Here is a 23,701-nt window from a genome sequence, read left to right as displayed (position 1 = left end):
TCACAAAATTGCCCACTGTTGTTTCTTCGGTCAGATAACATCTGAATATTGATGGAGTAGAGGCTCAATTCTGAGTTAGAGGATAAATAACTTTATGGATAGTTCCTTTCCTCAATGTTTTAATTAAATGATTACTACTAAAAAGAAAAGTCCATTCTTACCAGAACTATTTCAAGGGCTGGAAGAATTCCTAAATTCGCCAATGTTTTGAAAAATGCATCACGATTCTGAGGTTGCAGTGTTTGAGAAAATGCACAAAATTCCTTAAAGAAGTTCACCTACGTTTCAGAAAAAAATAATTGTGAAGTAAACCACGGAGATAGCAAGAACTGCAGATGCTACAGTCAGAGTCAATATAGTGTGGAGCTAGAGGAAAAAGGTCAGGCAGCATCAGAGAAGCAGGAAAGTTGACATTTTAGGTTTACACCCTTCATCGTGCTCCCGTGATGCTACCTGACCTGCTGTGCTCCTCCAGCTCCAAACTGTAAAGTAAACCATTTTATGCAAATACACAACTTTTCAAATTCAACAGTCAACTTACTAATTCACGTCTCTTGTCATCATCTGTTGCTTCATCTGTTAACTGTGCAAACAGTTCAGTCAAAAATTTCTCATCTTCCTGTATAAAAATAACAAGTTTCAGTATTTCAATTTTACCAGTTGCAACCTGTATAAAATGTATACGTATGACTGACTTGCAAATTTGCAGTTTAAACACAATAGGCAAATTATGAGCTCTACCTTTAGATCAAAATTAAGTTGATTTAAAGAATGCTTCGTCTTTTAACATTTTTTCAATATCAACATCTCTTAAAACGCCTGAAAAAAGAACTTGGGAAATGTGATTGTTCTCATGTGTCAATGCAAGACCTCAGGAAATCTAGAAAAGTAATTTGACTGTCCGTGTCCATAAATCTCAAGTACAAAAAGTAATCAAATGATGAATGGAACACAAGGGTTGAAACACCAAAAGGAGGAAGCAATGTTTCAGTTGTACAGAAACTTTCATTAGAGCCCACCTGGAGTCTGAATTCAGTTTTGGATGCTGCAGCTCAAGAAAAATACATTAGGTTTAGAATGACAAAGCATATTTAAGGAATGAGTCTCTAAATGAGACGCAACATTCATTTCATTTTTCTACTCATTCCATCCTTGTTCCAGTCATGAATGAGTAATTCAAATTTTTAGAGCATTAATTTTCTTATTCCAAAACTCACCACCTGGATTTGTCTGCAGCTTTCTAACCAATTAGGTTTCTAGCATCTCATTAGTAAAATAATCGTTTGTCTATCTTTCATTTCTAGCCATATCGCCAGTGCCACACATCCTCTCAACAGCATGCATACCAATTTTCCTGTGTTTAAATGATCTTTTTACTTGTTCAACTTACTTCTCTTTGGTCCTGATCACTGCAGTGTATACACTCCACTGTTTTGTGTATTTAACACATTTCTTTTGACATTTTTGTTAGATCGGAGTTTCTTTCTCCACTGTCTCTATTCCTTATGTACCTTATTTTATGTACTTAGGCTCAACTATTTCTACCTTGCTACTTTGTTTTTAATTTCCCAACTTTCCTTCCAAAGTAAGATGATTTCGTTTTCCCACTCCCCACTTGGCCATTGCATTTTGTAGAACATCTCTCATGTTCCCAGATTTGATGCAAATTCTGCTTGAAATAGTAACTTTCTAATATTACTGACTAATACTAACATGTGGTTGAAAGAGTGATCCAGAAATTTTCTTCAATTCCAGTTCAAAACCAAAATTATTTTTCAGGCCATGGGCCTTTCTACTATTGGCACTAATACTGGTAAGATGGTTGACTTCCTTTCCTCCATATTTTTCAGTCTTTCCAAATATCACATACTTTAACAGGTGGGACTAAAAGATGCTTTTGACTGTGGTGGGTGGGTGCTATATTTTTGTATGGGGGGAGAAGGACAACTTGCTGTGTCAATGGATGGTAGAAAAAAAGTAATTGTACATGTAACATTAAGTACAACAACCTGCAATTGGGATGCAGAAACTGTTAAGTGTCTTTTTGGGGTTGATACCAATTTGGAGTGGAATGTCCTTCTCTGTGACTCACTGACTGACTTATTTATCCAACAGCAGGCAGCCTATCCATCTCTCAATAAGCCAAAAATATAACTGATTCAAAAATTAACCTTTCCAGGCCACCATTTAGATTTCAATACTCTGAAGATACATTAGTTACCACTCTTCTGCCCTCAAATCAACTTTTTCCAGTTAGGCTGTTCCACTCTTATAATTTGCATTAATTTAATTCAAAAACATTCTCACATACAATTTAAAAATCATATTCCTATAAACATGGTGCTTCAATCAAAGAAATTTCTCAGGGGTTTTGCTCAATTTCTCAGATGCAATTTAGCCCTTAAATTCATGCAGACAGCCCTAAATTTATCAGTATTTCTAGCCTATATATTGGGTGGTAGAAACTTAACCACATCAGTTAAAAATCAGACAATACAAACCCCATGACATTCTGGCAGAATTTACATACCCAAGGAGATCTGAAGAATGTTAGAACCTGTTATTTGATCTCCCAGTTTGCCAGCATTCGGAAAATGAATGCCATTGGAACAGGGTGCCAATTATATTCACTTTTCTTCAGCACTACTGCCAAATCCAGTTATCAAATTCTCCATTTCCTTCTCTTATATCCACTTATTTGTACACTCTGGAAACTTAGGTAAAACAATCGTTTAATATTTCTTATACTTAATATTCATCTTTATCTGACGCTGTTGATAAATTATGCACGAAATTATTTTTGCCTAGGTTTCTCAGATATATCTTTAAAATTTTGTGTATATCCTAACACGTCTTATTTATGTATCTCATTAAATATGATCTTATTTACCGATTTTCCTCGACTGGTGCCTTTTCCATCTGTTAGCCTTTCTTCCTTATTGAGAACATTTAGGTCTAACAGAACACACTCAAACAACTATGCTGAGGTCATTCTCCAGATGTTCACCAGCTATATTAGTTAGTCTTTCCACTCCCTCATTCAGGATTAGATTCAGAATGGTTTTTCTAAGTTTTTTTTAAACATTTTCTAAACACCTATCTGAAAGGGGAATGTATAGGGAATGTGGGAGAGGGTCAGTGAGTGACAATTACATGAATTGGTCCTCAGGAGAGCCAGCAAGCAATGGGATAAATGGCCTTCCTTTATGCTGTAATACTTCTACCGGTCTAAAGACAGGAACTATTTAGAAAAATACACCAAGTAGCTAGGGAGATTTGATGCTGAACTGGACATAAAGGCAAGAATTCAAGGAAATTGAAAATAATAGCAGAGGTAGACTATATGGTTTCTCAGGGCTGCTTTGTCATTCATGAAGATTATGACTGGTATTCTTTTTCAGCTCTACACCCTTGGCCTTGATGAACATAACTGAGCATCCACAGCCCTCTGGTGCAGGGACTTTCAAAGTTTTGCAACTACAGTGTCATACAGCACCTTTGGTCACACCTATCCATGCCGAACAAAATTCCAAAATACACTAGTCCTACTTGCCTGCTTCTGGCCCATATTCCTCCAAACTTTTCCTATTCATGTACTTAAGTGTCTTTCAAACACGACTATGCTTGCATTCACCACTCCCCAGGAAATGCATTCCACATGTGAACCACCCCGCTTTAAAAAAGTTATCCCCAATGTCTTTTTGAATACTCTCCTCTCAGCTTAAAAATATGCCCCTGTCTTAAAATCCCCCACCCTAGGGAAACGACACCCATCATTAACCCTATCTAAACCCCTCATGATTCTATAAACCTCTGTAAGGTCATGTTTCAACCTCCTACACTCCAGTCAAAAAACTCCCAACCTATCCAGCCTTTCTTCATAAGTCAAACCTTCTAGACCTGGCAACATCTTGCTAAGTCTCTTCTAAACCCTCTCTAGCTTAATAATATCCATCACATGTAAAGGATTTTTTCATTATTCATAAATATGCAATGACTTATCTGGAATTTGATTAAAATAGATAACAGATAATCAGTTAAAAGGACAGTGGCGGTGAGATGAAGCCAAAAGTATGCTGTGTATAAAGAGAGCAATAGCAAATAGTATTAGCTTAGCTCTGACAGAGTGGGTATGAGGTGAGAAATTCAGTTCAGAGACCAAACATCATGACGAGGTTAAATAGTGTGGTCCAACTGAGATGTCATGCGGCAATGATGAGTTTCTCAAAAAGACTTTGCAATCAAATACTTCTTTTCAAGCACAACATCAAGGTTTTCCAATACTATAGGAACAAAGATCAGAGGGAGTGGACTATTCAATCATCATTCCTAAGCTCCAATATTCTATGACCAATCATCTACTTCAAAGCCATGTTCCTGCATTATTTCTATTTCCCCAGGTCTTTAGTAACTAGAAATCTTAGTTTCCATCTTAAAATAATGACAAAATTTCCACCACCCTCTGGCGAGAGAATTCTGAAGATGTACTACCCCGAGTGAAGAAGTTCCTCTTCATCTCAGTCCTAAATGGCAAGCCTTTTAGTCGGAGATCCCACATTCAAGGAAATCACCACTTCTGTATCTACTTTGTCTAGCCCTTTAAGAATTTTGAAATTTTCACGAGCTGATTCTTCAATCTTCTCGACTTTGGAGAATACAGGCCCAGTCTCCTCAACTATTCCTCAAAGGACAATATCAACACCTCAGCAGTCAGTCTCAAAGAGCTTCCCCTGAACTTCCTTTATGACAAGTATATTTTTCTTGGGCAAGGAAACCAGATTTGCAAACAGTATAGGAGGTGTTCTCACCACTGCTCCATACAATTGAAGGAAGGCTTTTGTACACACTCAAATCCTCGTGATAAAAGCTATCATTCCATTTGACTTGGATTACTTGCTGCACCTGCATTTTAGCTTTTAGTTACTTATGAACACGGACCTTCTAATCCTTCTCCATTTAAGAAATATTCTGCACATTCATTCTCCATACCCATAGTGGACAATTTCACATTTATTAACATTATATTGGATTAGTCATGCTCTTGCCCACTTACTAAACCAGTCTAAAATTCCCTCGAAGCTTCTTTGCATCCACCTCCAAACTCAAAATCCCACAAGTTTCATTCTTGTGCTAAGCTCGGAAATATTACAATTGGCTGCAACACCCTAATCATTAAGACAGGCTGAACAGCTGGCACTCATGCACTGATCCCTGTGGTCCCCACTGGTTGCAGCCTACTAATCTCAATGACCCATTTATTCCTACTCTTTAATCTTCACAACATGCTGGTATGTTACCCCCATCCCACGTACCTTAATGTTATTTGCTAATATGCTGACAAGATTTTATCAAAAGCTTTCCAGAAATCCAAGCTCACTTTATCCACAACAGTCCCTTAATTGAATCTGCCAGAAACATCCTCAAATTCTCAGTTTTCTCAAGCAGGATTTCCTCTTCACAAATTCACGTTGAATTTATCCAAACAATTATTTCCTAAATAACCAAACACAACTCTTTTAAAATAGTCCAGCATTTTCCATACTGATAGGAGGCTAATCAGTCTGTAATTCCTGGTTTTTTCCCCTCATTCTTTCTTAAGCAACAGGATTAAGTTTTTAAACACTATACGTCAAGAAAGCATTAATAGTGGACAGTGTCATGTCAGAGTGTCATGGAGAAACAGAGCTGAGTGTGATTTGCATGTGCTGAAGCTGACAGTATGTCCAAAAATGATGTCACGGGGAAGGGAGGGGTAGCATGTAGATGAGGAAGACATGGGGAACGAAGGGCAACTATGCTTGGACAGAAAGAGATACTAATTACACAGATGCTCTAATCAGACAGTATTAAGCAGCACACACAATGAAATTCCATAGAAGTCAAACAAACCGAAATTAAACAAAAGGCAATCTATTGTCACCAAAAGAAACACTTACCAATCTTAAGAGGATATGACAGACACTGCATTTTTCCAATGTAGAAATGCATATGCCATATTAAAATCTGCTTGTAAGATATCGCTAGTTGTTTAAGTAGGACACAAAGCTAACTAAGTTTAGAACTGACAATGCTCCATCAAGAACAAATCTTGTGAACCGTTTCAAACGTTACCAGAGAATCATCTGAAATTAATAGGAGCATTACTGTGCTGACTTTGATTTAAATTGTATGCAGTGCTTTCCTAATTTACCTGATACTTTCATTTCTGAAAATAAAAGAACTGAACTCAGCTTCCATTGAAAACGTGTTAAGTTTAGAAGGTTGAATGGAGTCATTCTGCTGTATGGAGAAACTATGTCCACGTTATAGGGTCTGCTCTACTTTATTGTAAAAGCAACTCAGAATCTGACAGCAATACGAAACCAGTCAAGTTACCTTAGTGGATTGTTAATATTCAACTACTCAGACAAGGCACAAACATACTAATTGTTTGCCATGTATCATTTAAGTAGATGCTGGAAGATATCTTACAGTAAACCATGTTTTTAATGCAAACTTTAGCCTTAGAAACACTAGATTCAACTGTAGCTTTTAAAGAAGAAAACTTGAAAAGTACAAGTAAAAATACAGGCAAGCAGCAAGATAGCAGAATTAAGTGCATAACTTTTTCAAAGAGCTGTCACAGACAGGATAGGCCAAACAGCGTCCCCCATACTACACTATCAAATTGTGGTTCTTTGACAGATGCAAATAATCATACAGCATGGAAGCAAATCCTTCAGTCTAGCTTGTTCATGCTGATCAGGTTTCCCAAACTGAACTAGTTCCATTTGCCAGAGTTTGGCCCATACTGCTCTAAACCTTTCCTATTTTGTATACCTGTCCAAATATCTTTTAAATGTTGCAACTATTTGCATGTACCACTTCCTACGGCAGTGCATTCCACGTATGAACCACACTGTGTGAAAACAGTGCCTTTCAGGTCCCTTTTAAAATCTTTTACCTTAAAATTATGCCCTTTATAGCTTTGAGCTCCCCATTCCTCGGCAAAAGACCATTGCTATTCACTCCATGCCGCTCATGATATAAAACTTTGTAAAAAAAAGGTCACTACCAACCTATGTTCCAGCGAAAAAAAGTCCCAACCCATCCAGCATCTCCTTATACCTCAATCCCAGTCCCAGTAACAATCCTTGTATATATTTTCTGCACCCTTTCCAACTTAATATCCTTCCTACAGCAGGGCAACCAGAACTGTATACAGTTCTCCAAAAGTGGCCTCACCAATTCCTATACTCAGTGGTCTGACCAATGAAAGCAAGCATGCCATAGGCCTTCTTTACCAACTTGTCGACTGGTGGTGCAACTTTCAAGGAACTATGTACCTGAACCCCTATTCTTTCTACATGACAAGTCTTCGCATGGCCCTACCACTAACCATGCAAGTCCTGTTCTTGTTCATCTTGTCAAAATGTACCACCTCGCAGTTATCCAAATTAAACTCCATCTGCTACTCTCAGTCCACTGGCTCAGTTGATCAGGACCCCTTTGTACACTTAGACAACCTTCTTCACCATCTACTATACCATCAATTTTGGTTCCATCTACAAACTTACTAACCATGCTTCCTATATTTGCATCCAGATTGCAATCTGTCAATATCAACATCTTGCTTGTAAATAGTTTGCTTTTAATCAAAACACTGCTATCAAAAGGTGCTTTCCCCAAAATTGCTCCTATGAATGTCTTGGCTAGAAAATGCTTATACACAGTCTGCTAAAATGTCTGAAAACTTCGAGGTATAATGCAATTGTAGCACTTGGGCAGAATCATTAGTTTTTCCCCTTTGTTCACCTCATATTAGCTGTGTTTGTCTCCAAAGAAGTGAACAGCTAGCACGACTGAAGATGGCCACTATTTTCGATCTGTACATGTACAGATCGCATCACAAGTATGTGAGCTTTGTTAGATTGTGGCAAACACTCCTGTAAATCTCAGTCATTACCTCCAAACAGTCAGACAAAGGTTGGAAACGTGGGATCTGCTGTTGAAACTTCCAGGAAAATGCCTAACCAGGAATGATGACTTTGATTCATCAGAAGATTTCCACCTTCAAAACAGGTCATCAGAATATTTACTGAACGAGGAATATCAACTTCTGCTAATCTATAATGTAGAGACTGAAAAAGGACCTGGTTGAAAGACTTTGGCAACAGATACAGCCTTTTCTGAAGTCAAACTGATATTAGTATTTCAGCAATGTAGTTACAGCATACATTCCAGGATAGAGTCCAGAGTAACATAACATGACCTTTCTACATTATGTTCATGCGAAACACAACAAAAGGTCTCTGTGCAACTTACAGAAGTTAATTGGAATGGGCTATTAAGGTGGGCTACACCAGTGGCGGCCACATTCCATGAACAAATATACGACAAAAGCCTCTTGAAAATTAATGCAACTGCTTAAAATCAGAACAGGAATAACAGCAATATTCACTAGATAAAGTTTGCCTATTATTGATCAACATAAATCGTAAATATGAAAATTTGCTTTTAAAGTTGGGTTTTCAAAAACTGCTTTCTCTACCTCAATTGTGATTAACCCGTTTAGAAGCAATTCCATAAGTAGGTACGAAATTCAGGAATCTTTGTAAGAAATTTAATGTCTAGAAAGATTTCAATTTGTATTAACTATACCACTAAAATGGCGCACAGCCCACCACAAATTCTGGATGTTGAAATAGAACTTTAAGCTGTGTGAGAAAGAAAAATATTTCATGATCTGCTCTTTAAATTAAAACATAGCAATAGTAATTAACTTTAGACAATTTACACACTTCCATTTGAGTGCAAAACAGCAGAATGCATGCAACATTCAATTAATATATCTTCATGAAAAAGGAACCTAAGATATGCAGCGTCAGGCACATGTTTCTCTCTCCCAAAACCCCAAGAGAAAAATATAGCTCAAGACAGGTAGTCATAGTTGCAGAATGTAAACTTCAAACTAGAACTTAACTAGACAGATATTAGCACGTAATCATTAAGAGAACAGATTAGCTAACAAGGTAAACGATCCTTTTCGCTGATCTTCAGAGAGTAAGGAAACCTCAAGTTTGCTACGCCAATTATCTCAAAAGGTGAGTAATTCTAGCCATTCATTCATTCATTTGACTTCCAAGTTTATTCAGATACTTAGTGCGAATTGGATAAGGCTGGGAGAAATTAGGTTCAAGTTTCAACGTGTGCTGAAGAATCGAAAATCCATTTTGGGAATAAGTGTGCAGCTAAAGTGATAGCTACCACTGATCATGGTATTCAATTCAACCTTTTGAAGTTTCATAAAAATCCATCCAAAACAGTGGCTGACTGATGCAGTGTATAAAATGTGAACTACTGCTCTTGGTGCACATGGCCTCTTGTTTTAAAATATGTGGGTCCATCTTAAAAGATAAATAAGAGATTTTTCTAAAACTATACAAGGAGGGAGGAGACTTGGACTGAGAAACACAGCCATGATCGAACATGGGGCACAGACTTGATGGGCTAAACGACCTAATTCTGTTCCTGTCTTACGTAAGGCACTACTTAGGCCACAGCTGGAAATTTGTGAATTATGTTATCTCAGGGAAAATATGCTTGTATTAGAGGTAGTCCAGAAAAGATTCGCTAGGCTGATAACAGGTATGGAGGGACTGTCTTATGGAGGAGAGGCTGGGTAAATTGGACTACACTTAATGTAATACAGAAGAATGAGTCGCAATCCTACTGAAACATACAAATGTGCTTTAGTCCATTCTTGGTTGTCAGTAAATACTCCCTATGCCTGCTGACAACATTGACATGTGGGTAAAGAAAATCATTTGAAGAAAACAGAATTTAAAATGTAACATAATCCTGGTCAGATATTTTTAGACAATCACCTCAAACTGTTCCAATTGATTCACTGCTATTATGTGATCTTTTGTCTTAAAGCTAAGAAAAATCATTACAACTCAAAGAAATTTATAAAATTATGAGGTTTGGATAGTCAAAATCTTTTCCCAAGCTAGAATTGTCAATTACATGGGGAAATAGGCTTAAAGTAAAAGGTGGAAAGTTTACTTGAAAAATGAGAAACAAGTGTTTTTTTTTTATTTACAGGGAAGATGGTAAGTACCTGGAATTCACTGGCAGAGGCGGTGGTAGAAGCAGATTTTAAAAAAAAGCAATGTATAAGAGGCATCTTGACAAATACGTGAACAGCAGGGAATAGACACATGCTGACCATGTCGAGTCAACAGGTTTTTAGTACGTAAAGGCATCATGCGCCAATGCAGACTTGGTGAGCTGAAGGGTTGGATCCTGTGCTGTACTGATCTTTGAACACACTCTAGGACACTATGTTCGACATGGCTTCACTTTGAGCAGCAAGGTTATGATCTCTGACCAGCTATATGATTGCGTGAGCCACAAGTTGTGGAAATTAAAGGAGGCAGTGCTGCAGTGAATTAACTCAATCAGTAATGCATCTGACTGTATCATGCCTTCTGAAAATGGGGCAGAAAGGTATTTAATTGTATCAAACCACTGAAACGTTTCCTAAAAAAAATGGATGGATCAGCCAGTATCAGTGTTAGTGCCAGAAACAAAAACAGCAAACCTCTTCCTATCAACGCTGCAAAGCTGTCTTTAAGATCAGTGGGGGCTTGTGCCACCAATAAATCAAGCAACAACCTGCCACTAGCAGCAGATACATGGGAAAATCATCACCTGCAAGTTCCCCTCCAGCCATACACCATGCAAGCTCGGACAACACTGCCATTCCTTCACTTGCTCTGGGTCAGAATCCTGAAACTTCCTTCCTACACACCAAGGACTGCAGTGGTTCATCCCTAGTTACCTCTCTCAAGGGCAATTACAGATGGGCTAAAAATGCTTGCCTAATCAATGATATCCACATTCCATGAACAAATACATTTTTAAATTTTAAATATTGCTACTGGCTGTGATGCCACCTTTTTCTTGATCAAGTCACCAGAGCAACCTATCACTGCACAGCTGCAAAGATATGCAAGGTACAGATAACTGCATTTTGCAGAAAATGGTAGGCGTTAAGAGTGATCGGAGTGTAGGTAATATCAGGTGATCTCTGATGGGTAGGAAACTGTCTGGGTCAGCCTGTTTGTTGCTGAATGGTCTACACATGTATGCTGATAACACCTTGAATTGCTCATCACCTCAATGCTGCTATAGCTCCAGTCAGACAACCCTTTCTGATACAAAGTGATTTAAAACTGCGGATCAAGAGACTGGTCAGGAAGAACAAATGCATTATTTAAGAACCCATCATAAACTCTGGTCTCTCATCAATGGCTGCATTCTACCTTGTGGCTATGCACTTGGGGTTGATATGCGTCTTCCATCCGTTATGCTGATTACTGGAGTCATTATTCTAATACACTTGTTGCTGTCTTCACGTCTTCTGCGAACAAAGATTTCTCCCAAGCTTTGCTGCCTCCAGCTAGATTTCCACAGAGTCCCACGACTCATCCTAATCGTTTTACACTGTTGGTTTTCTACTTCGCATCATACTAAATGTGCAGCCTGTATACAGAATCAGAATCCAACCAGTGTCTGCATCAACATGGAGGTTAGGAAATTCACTCAAACACTGCACATTTTAAAACCTACACAGAAATCCAAGCATTTAGGCAGGGTAGGCATTAACAACACCATTAAACCAATTTAGGATGACAATACCAAATAAAAGCAAAATACTGAATATGCTGGAAATCTGAAACAATCAATTCTGGAGAAATTTAGTGGGTCCAGAGAGTATTGTGGAGAAAGAAAAGTGTTAGCTTTGAATCTGACATGAGTTTTCCTCTGAAGAAATATCAGACACAAAATACCAAGGCTATTTCTCACTTCAGAGATGTTGCTAGACTGTATGGTAAAGTTGTGCAGTTACAAGTAAATTTGGTCCTGAGAAAGAAAATTCAATTTTCATCCAGGTCATGTTAGAAAAGTAAAATAAAAATGTACAAAATTCTGGAAACCCGCAATCAAAAAGAAAACAAACTACCCAGGTAACTCAGGATAAAGAGGCAGAAAAGCTTTCCATATTTCTGCTATCTGCTCTTCCTTCACATGTGAAGCCTGTTTGTAATTTAATCTGCTGTTTCTGGTCTCACCCAAGTACAATTCAAAATGCACTTCAAGCCAGGCTACTGGAACAGCATTTTCCAATGTAAAGCCTTTTAATGTCCAATGCATTTGAACTGAATCACTTTTTCATACACAGATCCATAGCACAAAATCTCCTAAATCTAACTTGACTAGCAAATCAGGAACGTTGCTCTGAGACACTGTGATCACAGGTGGTATAGGAAAATTAACATTAACAGATCTCAACAGGAGGCAAGGCATAAATCACTTAGAGCATGAAGGCAGCAAAACTCAAGTTCCTCTTTTATTGCATCACCACCTTTCATTTCCAAAGCATATTTTATTCCTTTACACAAGGGGGAAACCCAAACCACTGTTGGAATCCAGAGCAAAGTCTCATCTTGCTATAGTTGAGACATCAAATCTGCAAATCAAATTGTTAATATTTCAGAAAATTAACTCACCTGCAACATACTAACAATCTCCACTTTATTGAAGAATATAAATGATGTTAGTGTGGATAGAAAGTTTTCCTCAAATACAGATGGGGTGGGCAAAATTATATCCTGGATATATTGCACCCGGTATGTTTGGTGAATTTTTTGCTTCAGTTCAGTGTCAGTGATAGGTATAACCTCTTTAAATTTGGCTGTTTTGGTCAAAAATTCTCTGTGTTTTCTGGGATGAGATAAAGAAGGATCATACTCCAAACAGCCCACCACGTCCATAATGCACTCATCTGAAAACATCACCTCAAACAGTGCTGCTTTGTTGAGGAATAAAATTCCTCTGATAATTTCATACAAATGATGTAGACCTTCCGTGTTCTCCAGGTCCTCACAAACTTGAAAGAGCTGCAATAGTTTTTTAATATAGCCCTCATTTTCCAAAGCCAGTGCCAACTTCTCTCTGCGGATAGGAGAGGAGAGGACCGAGGTTACCAAGTCGGCAATCTCTTCCAGTTTGTTTAGTTCACATGGTGGAAGATCAACTGTATGAGTCGTTTCAGGCATTTCTTCAAATCGCTCCTCTTCAGACTCATCAATGATGTCCTGAGTGATATCTAGTGATGGGTCTCGTCCCTGCACCTGTGAATGCCAATAAATGGATCAGTTGAAATTTATTCTACTACTGTGACCTGCAAATTAAAACATATTTAATATTCATCTACTGTTCATTGCAAACCTGTCAGAAAGAATGCTTAGAAACAAGATCAAAGTGTGCTGGATTTTTATAGACTTAACGTTAAGTTTCTTTTCAAAAGACAGTAAGCAATTTCTCAAAATGCAAATACAATAGATTATACACATTAACCTCAGATGCTTCATATTCTTAGACGGCAGGCTTTCAATCATCTGATGATTTAATTTGAAATAACCAGCACACTGCCTATGGTCAGTTAGTAAATACAAGCAGTAACAGAATTAAGATTTTTCATAATTAGGGTTCACAAAAGCTGATTGGCTAGAGCACAGCACGGCTCACCTTATCAGTTAACACGTTTAAAATGCCATTTTGTGGCAAACTGGTGACAAGAAACGTGATGAAGGTACACGATCAACAGTATGAAAGGCTTTGATTTTAAATAGCTTTGCACATTACTCAAATGACAAACTCATCACATCTAATATCAGAAAGAGACAGCAGTAATAATAAGCCATATAACATTCCAACACATTTTGCCATTAGACATATGGTATCTTCTGCCCCAAAATCACTTTGGTCCCTATCACTTAGTATCAAAAAATCTGATCTCTATCCAACAATCAGTCTAGCGAACTTTGGTAAATCTCTCTTTTGGTCAGTAAACCAAATCTGTAGTGTTTTAGGTGCAGTCTTACCAAAGCCCTATATAATAGCCATTACAGACTTTGTTACTTTTAGATTTCAACAGAAAGGGTTTGAAGTATAACACCATTTAGTTCCCTAATTGATTGCTGTTTATGCATATTAACTTTGATTTATGCACAAAGGAATTTTCCCTGCTAAAGTGGATAACTTCATGTTTTCCATGTTACAATCATCAGCGACATTCTTAAATATTCACTTTGTAAATTACTTTGCAAGCTCTGCCACCCTCCTAAATTTTTTTTGCACATAACTGAATCATCAAATTTGAATGTTATACTTGGTCCTCAAAGTCAGTGACAACTGTAAACACTAATTACAGTCTATGAACCAAAACATTATTTTTTCCAGTTTATGTCCGTTAATCAATCCTCAATGCATGCTAACAGCCCAATTGAGTGTAAATCATTTATTGCACCCTACTCAAAAAAAAGACTTGAAATGTTTACAGTTCCATTTCACTCCTATACTCTGGGGAGCTTCAAAGGCAGCAAGAGAAAATTACCATTTCAATGGATGCATCTATGTTAAATGTTTCAAAATTCACCAGATGAACTCAACTAATTCATCCTCAGTTATTAGCCTATTTTTTCCATTATGACTGCAAAACTGTAAAAGTTGTTCTCTACCAGACTGCCAGTTGATGGATAAGATAACAAGTAAGCAGTCTAGATAACAAAGCGTGGAGCTGGATGAACACAGCAGGCCAAGCAGCATCTTAGGAGCACAAAAGTTGACGTTTCGGCCTAGACCCTCAAGCACTCTAGCAGGTCTCAAGTTATCTAACACCTTTGGGGCGGCACGGTGGCTCAGTGGTTAACACTGCAGACTCACAGAGGCAGGGACTCGGGTTCAATTCAAGCCTCAGGTGACTGTCTGTGTGGAGTTTGCATATTCTCCCCGTGTCTGTGTGGGTTTCCTCCGGTTTCCTCTCTCAGTCCAAAGATGTGCATGCTAGGTAGATCGGCCATGCTAAATTGCCCGTAGTGTTCAAGGGTGTGTGGGTTATGGGGGATGGGTCTGCGTGGGATGCTTCAAGGGGCGGTGTGGACTTGTTGGGCTGAAGGACCTGTTTCCACACAGTACGGAATCTAATCTAATATAATCTAAACTAGTCTGGAAATATCCATGCAGGCTGTGCATAATTTGGCCTCTTCAAGTTATCGTGCACTTGGTGTCATGCAAAAATTTAATGCAGCACGCATTCCCAAAAACAAGAGCAAACGCCGATCCAAATCCAAAATTATGAAAATTCCAAAATGGTAGATGCCAAAAGTGCAACATGATGATTACCTACTTTTCTAGAGATTCTCAAGCTTGGGAGTCTCAGATTTTCATTCTGTATGTACCATTCCAGGTAGTTCTCCTTTAATGCGATAGTGGAGTTCTTGCATAACCTCACATTATAGAGAATCACTGTACTTGTACAGTGGAAAGTTTGCATTATCCAAATAGCATCCACTCTTCAATCATGTCACAGCCAATTCATGTTAACAGAAAATGCATTATAGCAGAACTACATGTAAATAACACAAAGTTTACCAGCTATTACGGCACTGCTTCCCCTGAGTAAGTGATAGTATTTTGAAAATTAGAAATTGGGACAAGTGGAAGAAGAGGGACAGAAGTGCTAGTACTGGCAGGGGAATCCCACACTGGTGAATTCACATTTGAATCAAATTTTCAGATACTTGGACCATCCAGAATGTGCCACTAGTAACAGCAGTCACAAACAACAAGGTCTTTTAACATAAACCAATATTTAACGAAGACAACATTGATAAGTTAACGAGGCTGAAGTCTTGTTGTGCATCACAAGATTAAATGGAATGGTTTGAGGTGATTCAATTGCTGCATGCCTGTAGTGGCCTCTCCCCACACCTCTCATTTCCCATCTCAACACTTGCCTCACAGATTTGTGATTCTTTTCAAGATCCAAGAATAATTCAAAGCTGTGGAACTCCCAGTTGGGGCATTTATCATCCAAAATTTTTAAAAAAAATTGAAGTTGATCCTGCCTCACTAACAGCAAGGATTCAGGAGAAGTAGCAAGCAACTGCATTTGAAAAAGTGGGACCGTAAAAGCTCCAGTTCAGCACTTCCACAGTTTTGGGATTCACAGCCCCTCAACATTGGAGCTTAGATTTTGAAACAGATACAAAAATGGAAAGGACAACAGCGAGAGTCATGGAATGGAAAGTTTAGCAAGAACATGGGTTGGAGTCAGGAGGAGTGGTATGCAGCAAATGAAGGAGGTTCAGGAAACAGGATCACCTAAAAGTCTATCGCAGTAAGAAGTTAACATTTTGAAAGCATAAAAGCAAAATTTTACAAGTATTTCACTTGCCAATATAGCTGTGAGAAATATTTCAATATGGGAGAATATAATCTTTTAAACACTTATTTTTTCTAATAAATAAGAATCTACGGAATCTAGAGTTTTAACACCGACTCCCACTTGAAGTAGTTTTTTTTTAAGGAACACAATCACAACTGTAACTGAGAACTTATTGTATTGATAATTGCGTGGAACCGTCCTTCAATGCAAAGCACAGGAAATTCTATCAAATAGGCTGCATAAGTCTTGCGTATACTAATTCACGTTCTGCAGTAGAACTAGTAATTTGGTTGGTTATATTGCTAGTGATTCACAGTTATCTTTATGGTGTAAGTACTGCATTCGTATGTTGTTTTATGGGTGCTGACGTTATTTCAAAGTGTCCTCGAAATTACATCCAAGAGGTTGGGAGCGGTCAAATAGAAAAGGAAGCAAGTTCATTGTAAACACTTTTTCACTCTGGAATTTTATTCTTTTTAAAACAGAATGGTTAATTTTAAAAAGGTGTACCACAATAGCTGACCATGGGAGCATATTCCAAGTCTGACAGTTAAATGCAATAACAGTAGCCTCAATAGGGATGCAGAGTGTCATAAATGGTCTTTAAATTTGATTGGATTATAATTTGGAATACCCACAGTGAAGTAAACGGAATCTATTTTGAAATCTATTGTTCTTTGAAGTTTGAGCATGGTGGGGGCCTCCTGTGATGTGGTAATATCCCTACCCCGGACCAAGAGGCTTAGGTTCAAGTCCCACCTGCACTCGAGATATGTACGAACATCTCTGACTAGGTTGATTAGAAAAACAGCAAGGGGCAAAAATGAAATCAAAACCAAAACCAAACCCCATTAAGATTCCTTTTTTATGGAAAAGTCCCAATTACCAAACCGGACTTCTCAATGCAACACATGCAGCAATTCTGGCTAGTTGCTCTATGTGCACTTAAAATGTAAAACTGTTCTATGCACAATTTTAACAGCCACAAGAAAGCATATTTTGTCCCAATTAGGGAAAAAAATTAAACATTTTGCCAAACATGCAACTATCCAAATCCAGAACAATGTCAAACTGTCGATGAATTACGAAATCAGTGCAAAGATCCACAAAGTAATAGGTGAAGATACAGAGTCATGTTTGAGGGGACAATTAAAAAAAAGGTTTTCCTTGAAAGTTTCCAACTTGTCTTAGCTAAAGTAGCACCTCAGGCAGGACTACATGGACAGATATCATTAAAATTGTGCGCTTGTGTGAATTTACGTACTTAAAAACTATTTCCAAACATCGCTCGAATGTTTGTAAGCAGAAAACTCAAGTTAAACTTGCTTTACGAACACAGCACCTCTATTGATAAAATCCAGGACCCCGTATCTATTAAACCACTTGCTGAACCAACCTTGCCACAAATAACTTATGCATGTACATCCTAAGGTTTAGCTACTTATGCAACCCATTCAGAGCTGTGCCTTTTATTTTGTGTTGCCTCTCCCCATTCTTATTACCAAAATATACATCACATTCCTCTGCATTAAATCATATGTGAAATGGGTCCACCCTGACTGCATCAAATTTTGAAACTGTATCTTGGAGATGCAGTCTATGACATTAATATATGAAATATATTATAAATATTAATATATAGCAGTCTTAGTATCAATCCCTTAGTACTCTTTCCTCCAGTGCAAAATGCAATTGTTTACCACTACTGTCATTTGGGTAAACTGAAAGCCACGCTACCATTTTTTCTTTTATTCCACGGGTTTCAACATTTTCAAGTACTATTGTTGAGCTTAGATAAGCAACTGCACCATTCCTCATTATCTGCAGCACTGCTTCGGGTTATTTCAAGGTCAGACGATACCACAGAAGACTTGTTTACTTCTTTGTGAAGACAACTTATAACAAAGCTGCTGGACTCCCCCCCACCCCCCCGCCAATCAAACATACATCGAACATACTCATGTGCTTGAAGAACTATAAATTCCAAAAATAGGTTCAGAGTTTACCTCACTGTTGTATTCAAGTTATAATCTATTCAAATTTAAGACCATTTATGACAATCTGCATCCCTATTAAGGCTATCACTGCATTTAGCTATCAGACTTACTACCACCATCAGTTATTGTGGTATAGCTTTAAATTTTAATTTAATATTCTCTTAAAAAGAATAAAAAATTCAGTGTTTTACTATATGATCAATTTGCTTCCTTTTCTATATCACCACTTCCAAACCCATGAATGTAATTTCAAGGATGCTTTCAAATAAAATGAGGACCCATAAAATCACATATAAATGCAGTGCTTTCATCATAAAGATAACTATAAATGACTAACCAAGCTGACAAATTACTACAGCGATAGTAGGAACTGCTGATGCTGGAGAATCTGAGATAACACGGTGCGAAGCTGGATGAACACAGCAGGCCAAGTAGCATCAGAGGAGCAGGAGAGCTTGATGTTTTGGGTCAGGACCCTTCTTCTGAAGAAGGGTCCTGACCTGAAACATCAAGCTTTCCTGCTACTCTAATGCTGCTTGGCCTGCTGTGTTCATCTGGCGTCGCACCGTGTCATCTGCCAAATTACTAGTTTGATTGCAGGAAGTGAATTTGTACACACAAGACTGACTACATGACAGAATTCTCAAAGGACCCCAGGAACAGTCTGATATACAAGTAGTTACGAAGGCTGTGAAAACAAAATTGCAGATCAACAAGTTTATAATATGGATACAATTTACAATCCATCTGCTTAGAATGACAGAGCAGGGTTAAGGGCTTATTCTACTTTTTATAAAAGGCATTGAAGATGACAGCGCTAGTATTGATGAGTATGTACAATAGCAGATGAATCACAACTGGATTGTTGTAAAGTGTTCTGCACACCTTATCAAAAAGTCACTAAAAGACAAATAAAGGAGGAGATCTGAATGCTGCTTTACTACGATTACACTAAGGTGACAGCATACTGTCTTGATGAGAAACTTGTAAAAGAAGCTTTATGTTCACCGAAGCAGAGGCTAAAGAGGAAAGAAATGTTCAAAATGAGCACAGTGTTATTTCCACTGGTCGATGAATTACCAACGAGAGGACTTAAAAATTCAGTAGCTATTCAGTAGAATTAATACCTTCACAAAAATGCATGCCTCAATAAAAACTGGCAAATGCGATTAAAGCAGGTGACATGGGGATAACAATAACAGGCAGAGGACAAGCCAACTAAACATTTTTTTTAAAAAATAAAAGAAAGTTAGGAACACAACCAAGCACTTTGTCGATAAGCGCTGTGTACACTAACGTTTCTATGCCAACATATAAACACAAGTGATCTGAGACCGAAACACAGTCTCCATCAATTGTGTGAAATAAATATGCAGCAAACACAGAAAATCCTTGCAAGAGTCTCATTACCAACAGTAGCATAAAAAAAGATCTGAAATACCTAGCTTTAGCAAACCACCAGCCAATAACAATTGAATTTGACTGAAAACAGTGAATTCAGATTAATCTTTTCTTCATTTTCAGTATGAGGTTTTTTAAAAAAATGAGGACTCCGCTGAAATACATTTTAAAACTGTCTTATATATAAAATGAACAAAAACTGACAGCATAAGCGAGTTTGGTAGCATTTTGGAAGACTAAATTATTTAATATTAAATTTCAGCATTCATGTTTTTAGGTAAAGGATGCACATAAATTAAGCATTTGCATCTTTATAGCAAACAGCTCAACAACCTGATTATTACTGGTATACTCAGAGGGTAGGTTCAAATATTCATGTTATGTTCCCCAATGGTACAGATAGTTCTATAACGTGATAGCTGTGCTCCTGTGATCTCGTGCTATAGAAAATCACCATGGAAAATTGCTATACCTATACAGTTGGAGGTCTGCCTCATGCAAACAGCATCCACTATTTATCGGTTTCAGCCGATTCGCGTTAATGAAACATGTGTTATAGCAGAACTACCTGTAATGCAATGTGGCAATCCTGAACAAACTAAAACAAAGTTGCTAGGTAGCATACTGTCTGAATGTATGTATGATGCAAACGTATATTTCAAATAACATATCTGCACACAGTTATCTACAGAATTGTGCTGCATTGTTGTGCTCCTCGCTGGCTTTATAGATGGGCCATTGAATATAATAGCATTAATAATGAATCTGTGGAAAACAACAGATAGGCCATAACTGAAGTACAGCAGTAAGTTTTGGACACACCATTAGAGATAGGGTACTCAACTCATTGAAGAAGGTGTAACTAAAATGATCCAGAGATTAAAGGTTATCACCTACATGATTAATTTGACAAGTTAGAGCATCATTAGCTTGAACAGGAATTAAAAACCTGAAAGAAAACCGTTCATTTAAATCCATTAGGAGCGAAAAGGACAAAACCGTATAAAGCCGAAATTGTTAGTTCCTCCCTGCCCCCAGTATAAATCCAATGCATCCATTTAATTGGAACAACCTATGAAAATTCAACCAACATTCTCATCATCAGGTTTTGCATAAACCGCAAAAAATTCTACACATTTTCACCATCCTGAAAAAAGCATTGCGCGAGAGGTGGGATTGTTAAATGAGTAGACTGAAAAAGACCGGGGGTTATGGGGAGGAAAAATGATAACAGTGACAAAGTGGCAGAAAGAATTTACAGATGTGTGGAAGATTGGCTGGATCTATGTGACAAACAAGTAAACAAGTGACAGGAAGAGTAGATGGCAAGCAAGCTACTGAGCATCACAATGCCACTGTAAATCCCACATTAAGTGCAACCTTGTGGACATTACTGGTTCCTCATCCACCACACTAACCATCGCATCCTACCTGAAAAATAATGAAGATGGCGGACAGAAAAACTAGAAAGTTTGCAAAAGAAAGTGATACCATATGCTCTACTTTATCATAGCTAAGAGCAGAGAAGAAAATTAATATGTAAGATTAAATATTTTCCAGTGCAGAACTCCAAAAGAATGTGCATTAATTTTTAGACATCTGGAATGCCAATGAAAATCAAAGTTCAACTGTTCAGCTAACTCACTTAATCAATGCTGATTATGAATCAGTCAAACTGTGGGATAAAATTTTAATTATCTGTGAAGTATAATACTCAACATGGAAGACTTACACTTATTAGTACTTTTAGCATTAACCATGATCTCAAAGCACTTCATATCCAAAGGATTTAAATGCACTTAGCACTGCACAGGAGGAATTAGTGCCATTCTCAAATTTTTAAAAATGTGAATGTTTGATAGAAAATTCAACTGCTTTAGGATGTGGGTACCATGGTAAGTGTGGACCTTGTTTTAAAAATCATGAGGGGCATGAATACGGTGAATAGCCACAGTCTTTTTCCTCAGGACTGGGGAGTCCAAAACTAGAGGTTATCTGTTTAACGTGACAGGAGAAAGATATAAAGAGGGACCCAAGAGGCAAATTTTTCACAGAGTGGGGTGCATGTATGAGATGTGCCGCCAGAAGAAGTGGAGGAGGCTGGTACAATTATGTTATATAAAAGGCAACTGGATGGGTACACGAATAGGAAGGATTTAGAGGGATATGGGCCAAATGGGACCAGATTAATTTAGGATATCTCCATGGATATCAATCTGAATGTAGAAACACATTTAGCATTCTAAAAACTGTGGATATTGATTAAAAACAGATTAGGTCATACAACAAATCTTCTATTAAAAAAGCACTTCTCCAATAATGCAGTTTTTACAAATAATGTGAAAAACATGTGCGTCTCCCTGTAAAATCAGAAACATTATAGAATTTTAAAATATCCACCCAACATATACCATACCAATCTGTTTTAAAGTTGCTTGCAAGCTTCTAATTTCTCAAACAAAGCACAAATTGAAATGGCAGAACTCATGTCTCTTCAAACAGTTAATTTTGTAAAAACAGTACCTGACAAATTTTCTCCCAGATTTCATCACATCCAGCTTTTTCTTGGAAACTGAGTGCTAAATCATAATTGTCTGCTTCTGACCAAACAATCAGCGTATCCTGTTTTAGAATAAGATAGAAATCACAACTGATTGTTTATCTGCAAAGTACTTTAGATAATATTTCAAAGATCAATCCAAAAAGCAGTGAGCAACCTCACTACTACTGATTCTCCCACACTATACCTTTAAATAATAAAGGAAACTAAACACACTTAGAACCTATTATCGCACAAATTAAAATGTGCAAAAACTCTAAATGACTCAACTGAGTCTGTATATTTGCACATGACTTTAACTATAAAATGAATGCTCCTTACTGTAACTCCCGTTTATCATATCCGCTTACACATGAAAATAAAACTTCCCATTTTGTACAATACTTTAATTAACTTACTTGCTGTTTCTGATACGCGGTATTCGGATTGATTTTCGATTCCAGTAGAAGCGAACCTAGGAGAACGAAACAAAGAATGAGCATAAATTCCACCTGCACTGCACACACTAGCCTCTACAGTAAATATTATTTAAATCTACATCTCCTCGCCCCAGCACGTCACACTGGCACAATTTCCTGGCCTCTCCACAATTACAACGTTTGGCTCATCTTTCACTCGGGGTCATTTGGAAACTCGCAATTACAGCGTCTCAAAACAACGCCTCGGAACATCGCACAAAAAAAACAAACGGAGGATTTTTTTTGTCTCTTTCAAACCAGCCGGTAGTTTATTCTACAAAAGGGAATGCAATTGCATTTGCAGATACAATCCGGCCCGAAGTGTTCTCCTCTTTCTTACCGTCGGACTCGGCTCGGACCAACAAGGACATTCCATTCAGGCGATCGACATAGGTCGAAGACACATGCCCCGTGCCCCGGTCGTCCCATTGTCGGTCCTCGTTCAGCGTGTACACTTTCACCCTCCTCCGCGTATCCGACATCTTTCACCTCCCTCTGTTTCTCTCTCTCTCTCCTGGGCCTTTTTTTTGTCTGAGGGCCACGGCCGTCGTTCTCAGTCTCTCGCTTTTCTTTTTCTACGCCGTCACCGCCGTGATTTTACAACGGTAAAAAACGCGAGTAAAGAGTCGCGCGGCATGTTATCAAAAATAAATAAAGGACCGCCACGGAGAAGGAAGGAAGAAAAAGCACATTAAATACTAGTGGCTAATGTTCGATGGGTAGGCCAGGCCCGCCTGCCTTCCTTTTCCCCCTCAAACGACTGCCCTCAGCACAGAACAACATCCGCCATCTTGTAACCCGATCCCAGCGATTCAGTCGTCGTACGGGGTTCCACAGTCTCCAGCGCAGGGCCATAGCGTGGTCACGCAAAATCACTGACGTCACCAGCACTTAAAGAGATAAGCCGGCTGGTTCTCGCTTACCTTCTTAAAGGAGCCAAACCGAGTACATTCCCGGGGAACTTCGCTGGCACTTTCCAGTCGGCTTGGGAATTAGTGGTTTTTGG

At 38.1% G+C, this 23,701-nt stretch overlaps 1 protein-coding gene across 2 annotated transcripts in view; it reads right to left on the bottom strand.

The window, feature by feature from the left end:
* Positions 1-23,539, bottom strand: part of LOC125454619 (serine/threonine-protein phosphatase 4 regulatory subunit 3B) — a 59,849-nt gene extending 36,310 nt beyond the window's left edge. Inside the window, exons 1-6 of one of the 2 annotated variants that reach the window (XM_048535569.2) lie at positions 23,036-23,539; positions 22,636-22,691; positions 22,201-22,299; positions 12,558-13,181; positions 542-619; positions 162-278 (exon numbers count right to left, since the gene is read on the bottom strand). In XM_048535569.2, coding sequence (XP_048391526.1) covers positions 162-278; positions 542-619; positions 12,558-13,181; positions 22,201-22,299; positions 22,636-22,691; positions 23,036-23,177 — 1,116 coding nt within the window. In that variant the 5' untranslated portion in view covers positions 23,178-23,539. The remainder of the gene's footprint in view (positions 1-161; positions 279-541; positions 620-12,557; positions 13,182-22,200; positions 22,300-22,635; positions 22,692-23,035) is intronic. The other variant, XM_048535568.2, reaches the window with a different exon arrangement.
* Between the last annotated feature and the right edge of the window lie 162 nt (positions 23,540-23,701).

This window comes from Stegostoma tigrinum, chromosome 9 (genome assembly GCF_030684315.1).
Source record: "Stegostoma tigrinum isolate sSteTig4 chromosome 9, sSteTig4.hap1, whole genome shotgun sequence".
Classification (NCBI taxonomy): domain Eukaryota; kingdom Metazoa; phylum Chordata; class Chondrichthyes; order Orectolobiformes; family Stegostomatidae; genus Stegostoma; species Stegostoma tigrinum.
The sequence above is the reverse complement of the archived record's forward strand: the minus strand, read 5'-3'. Positions and strand labels throughout refer to the sequence as shown.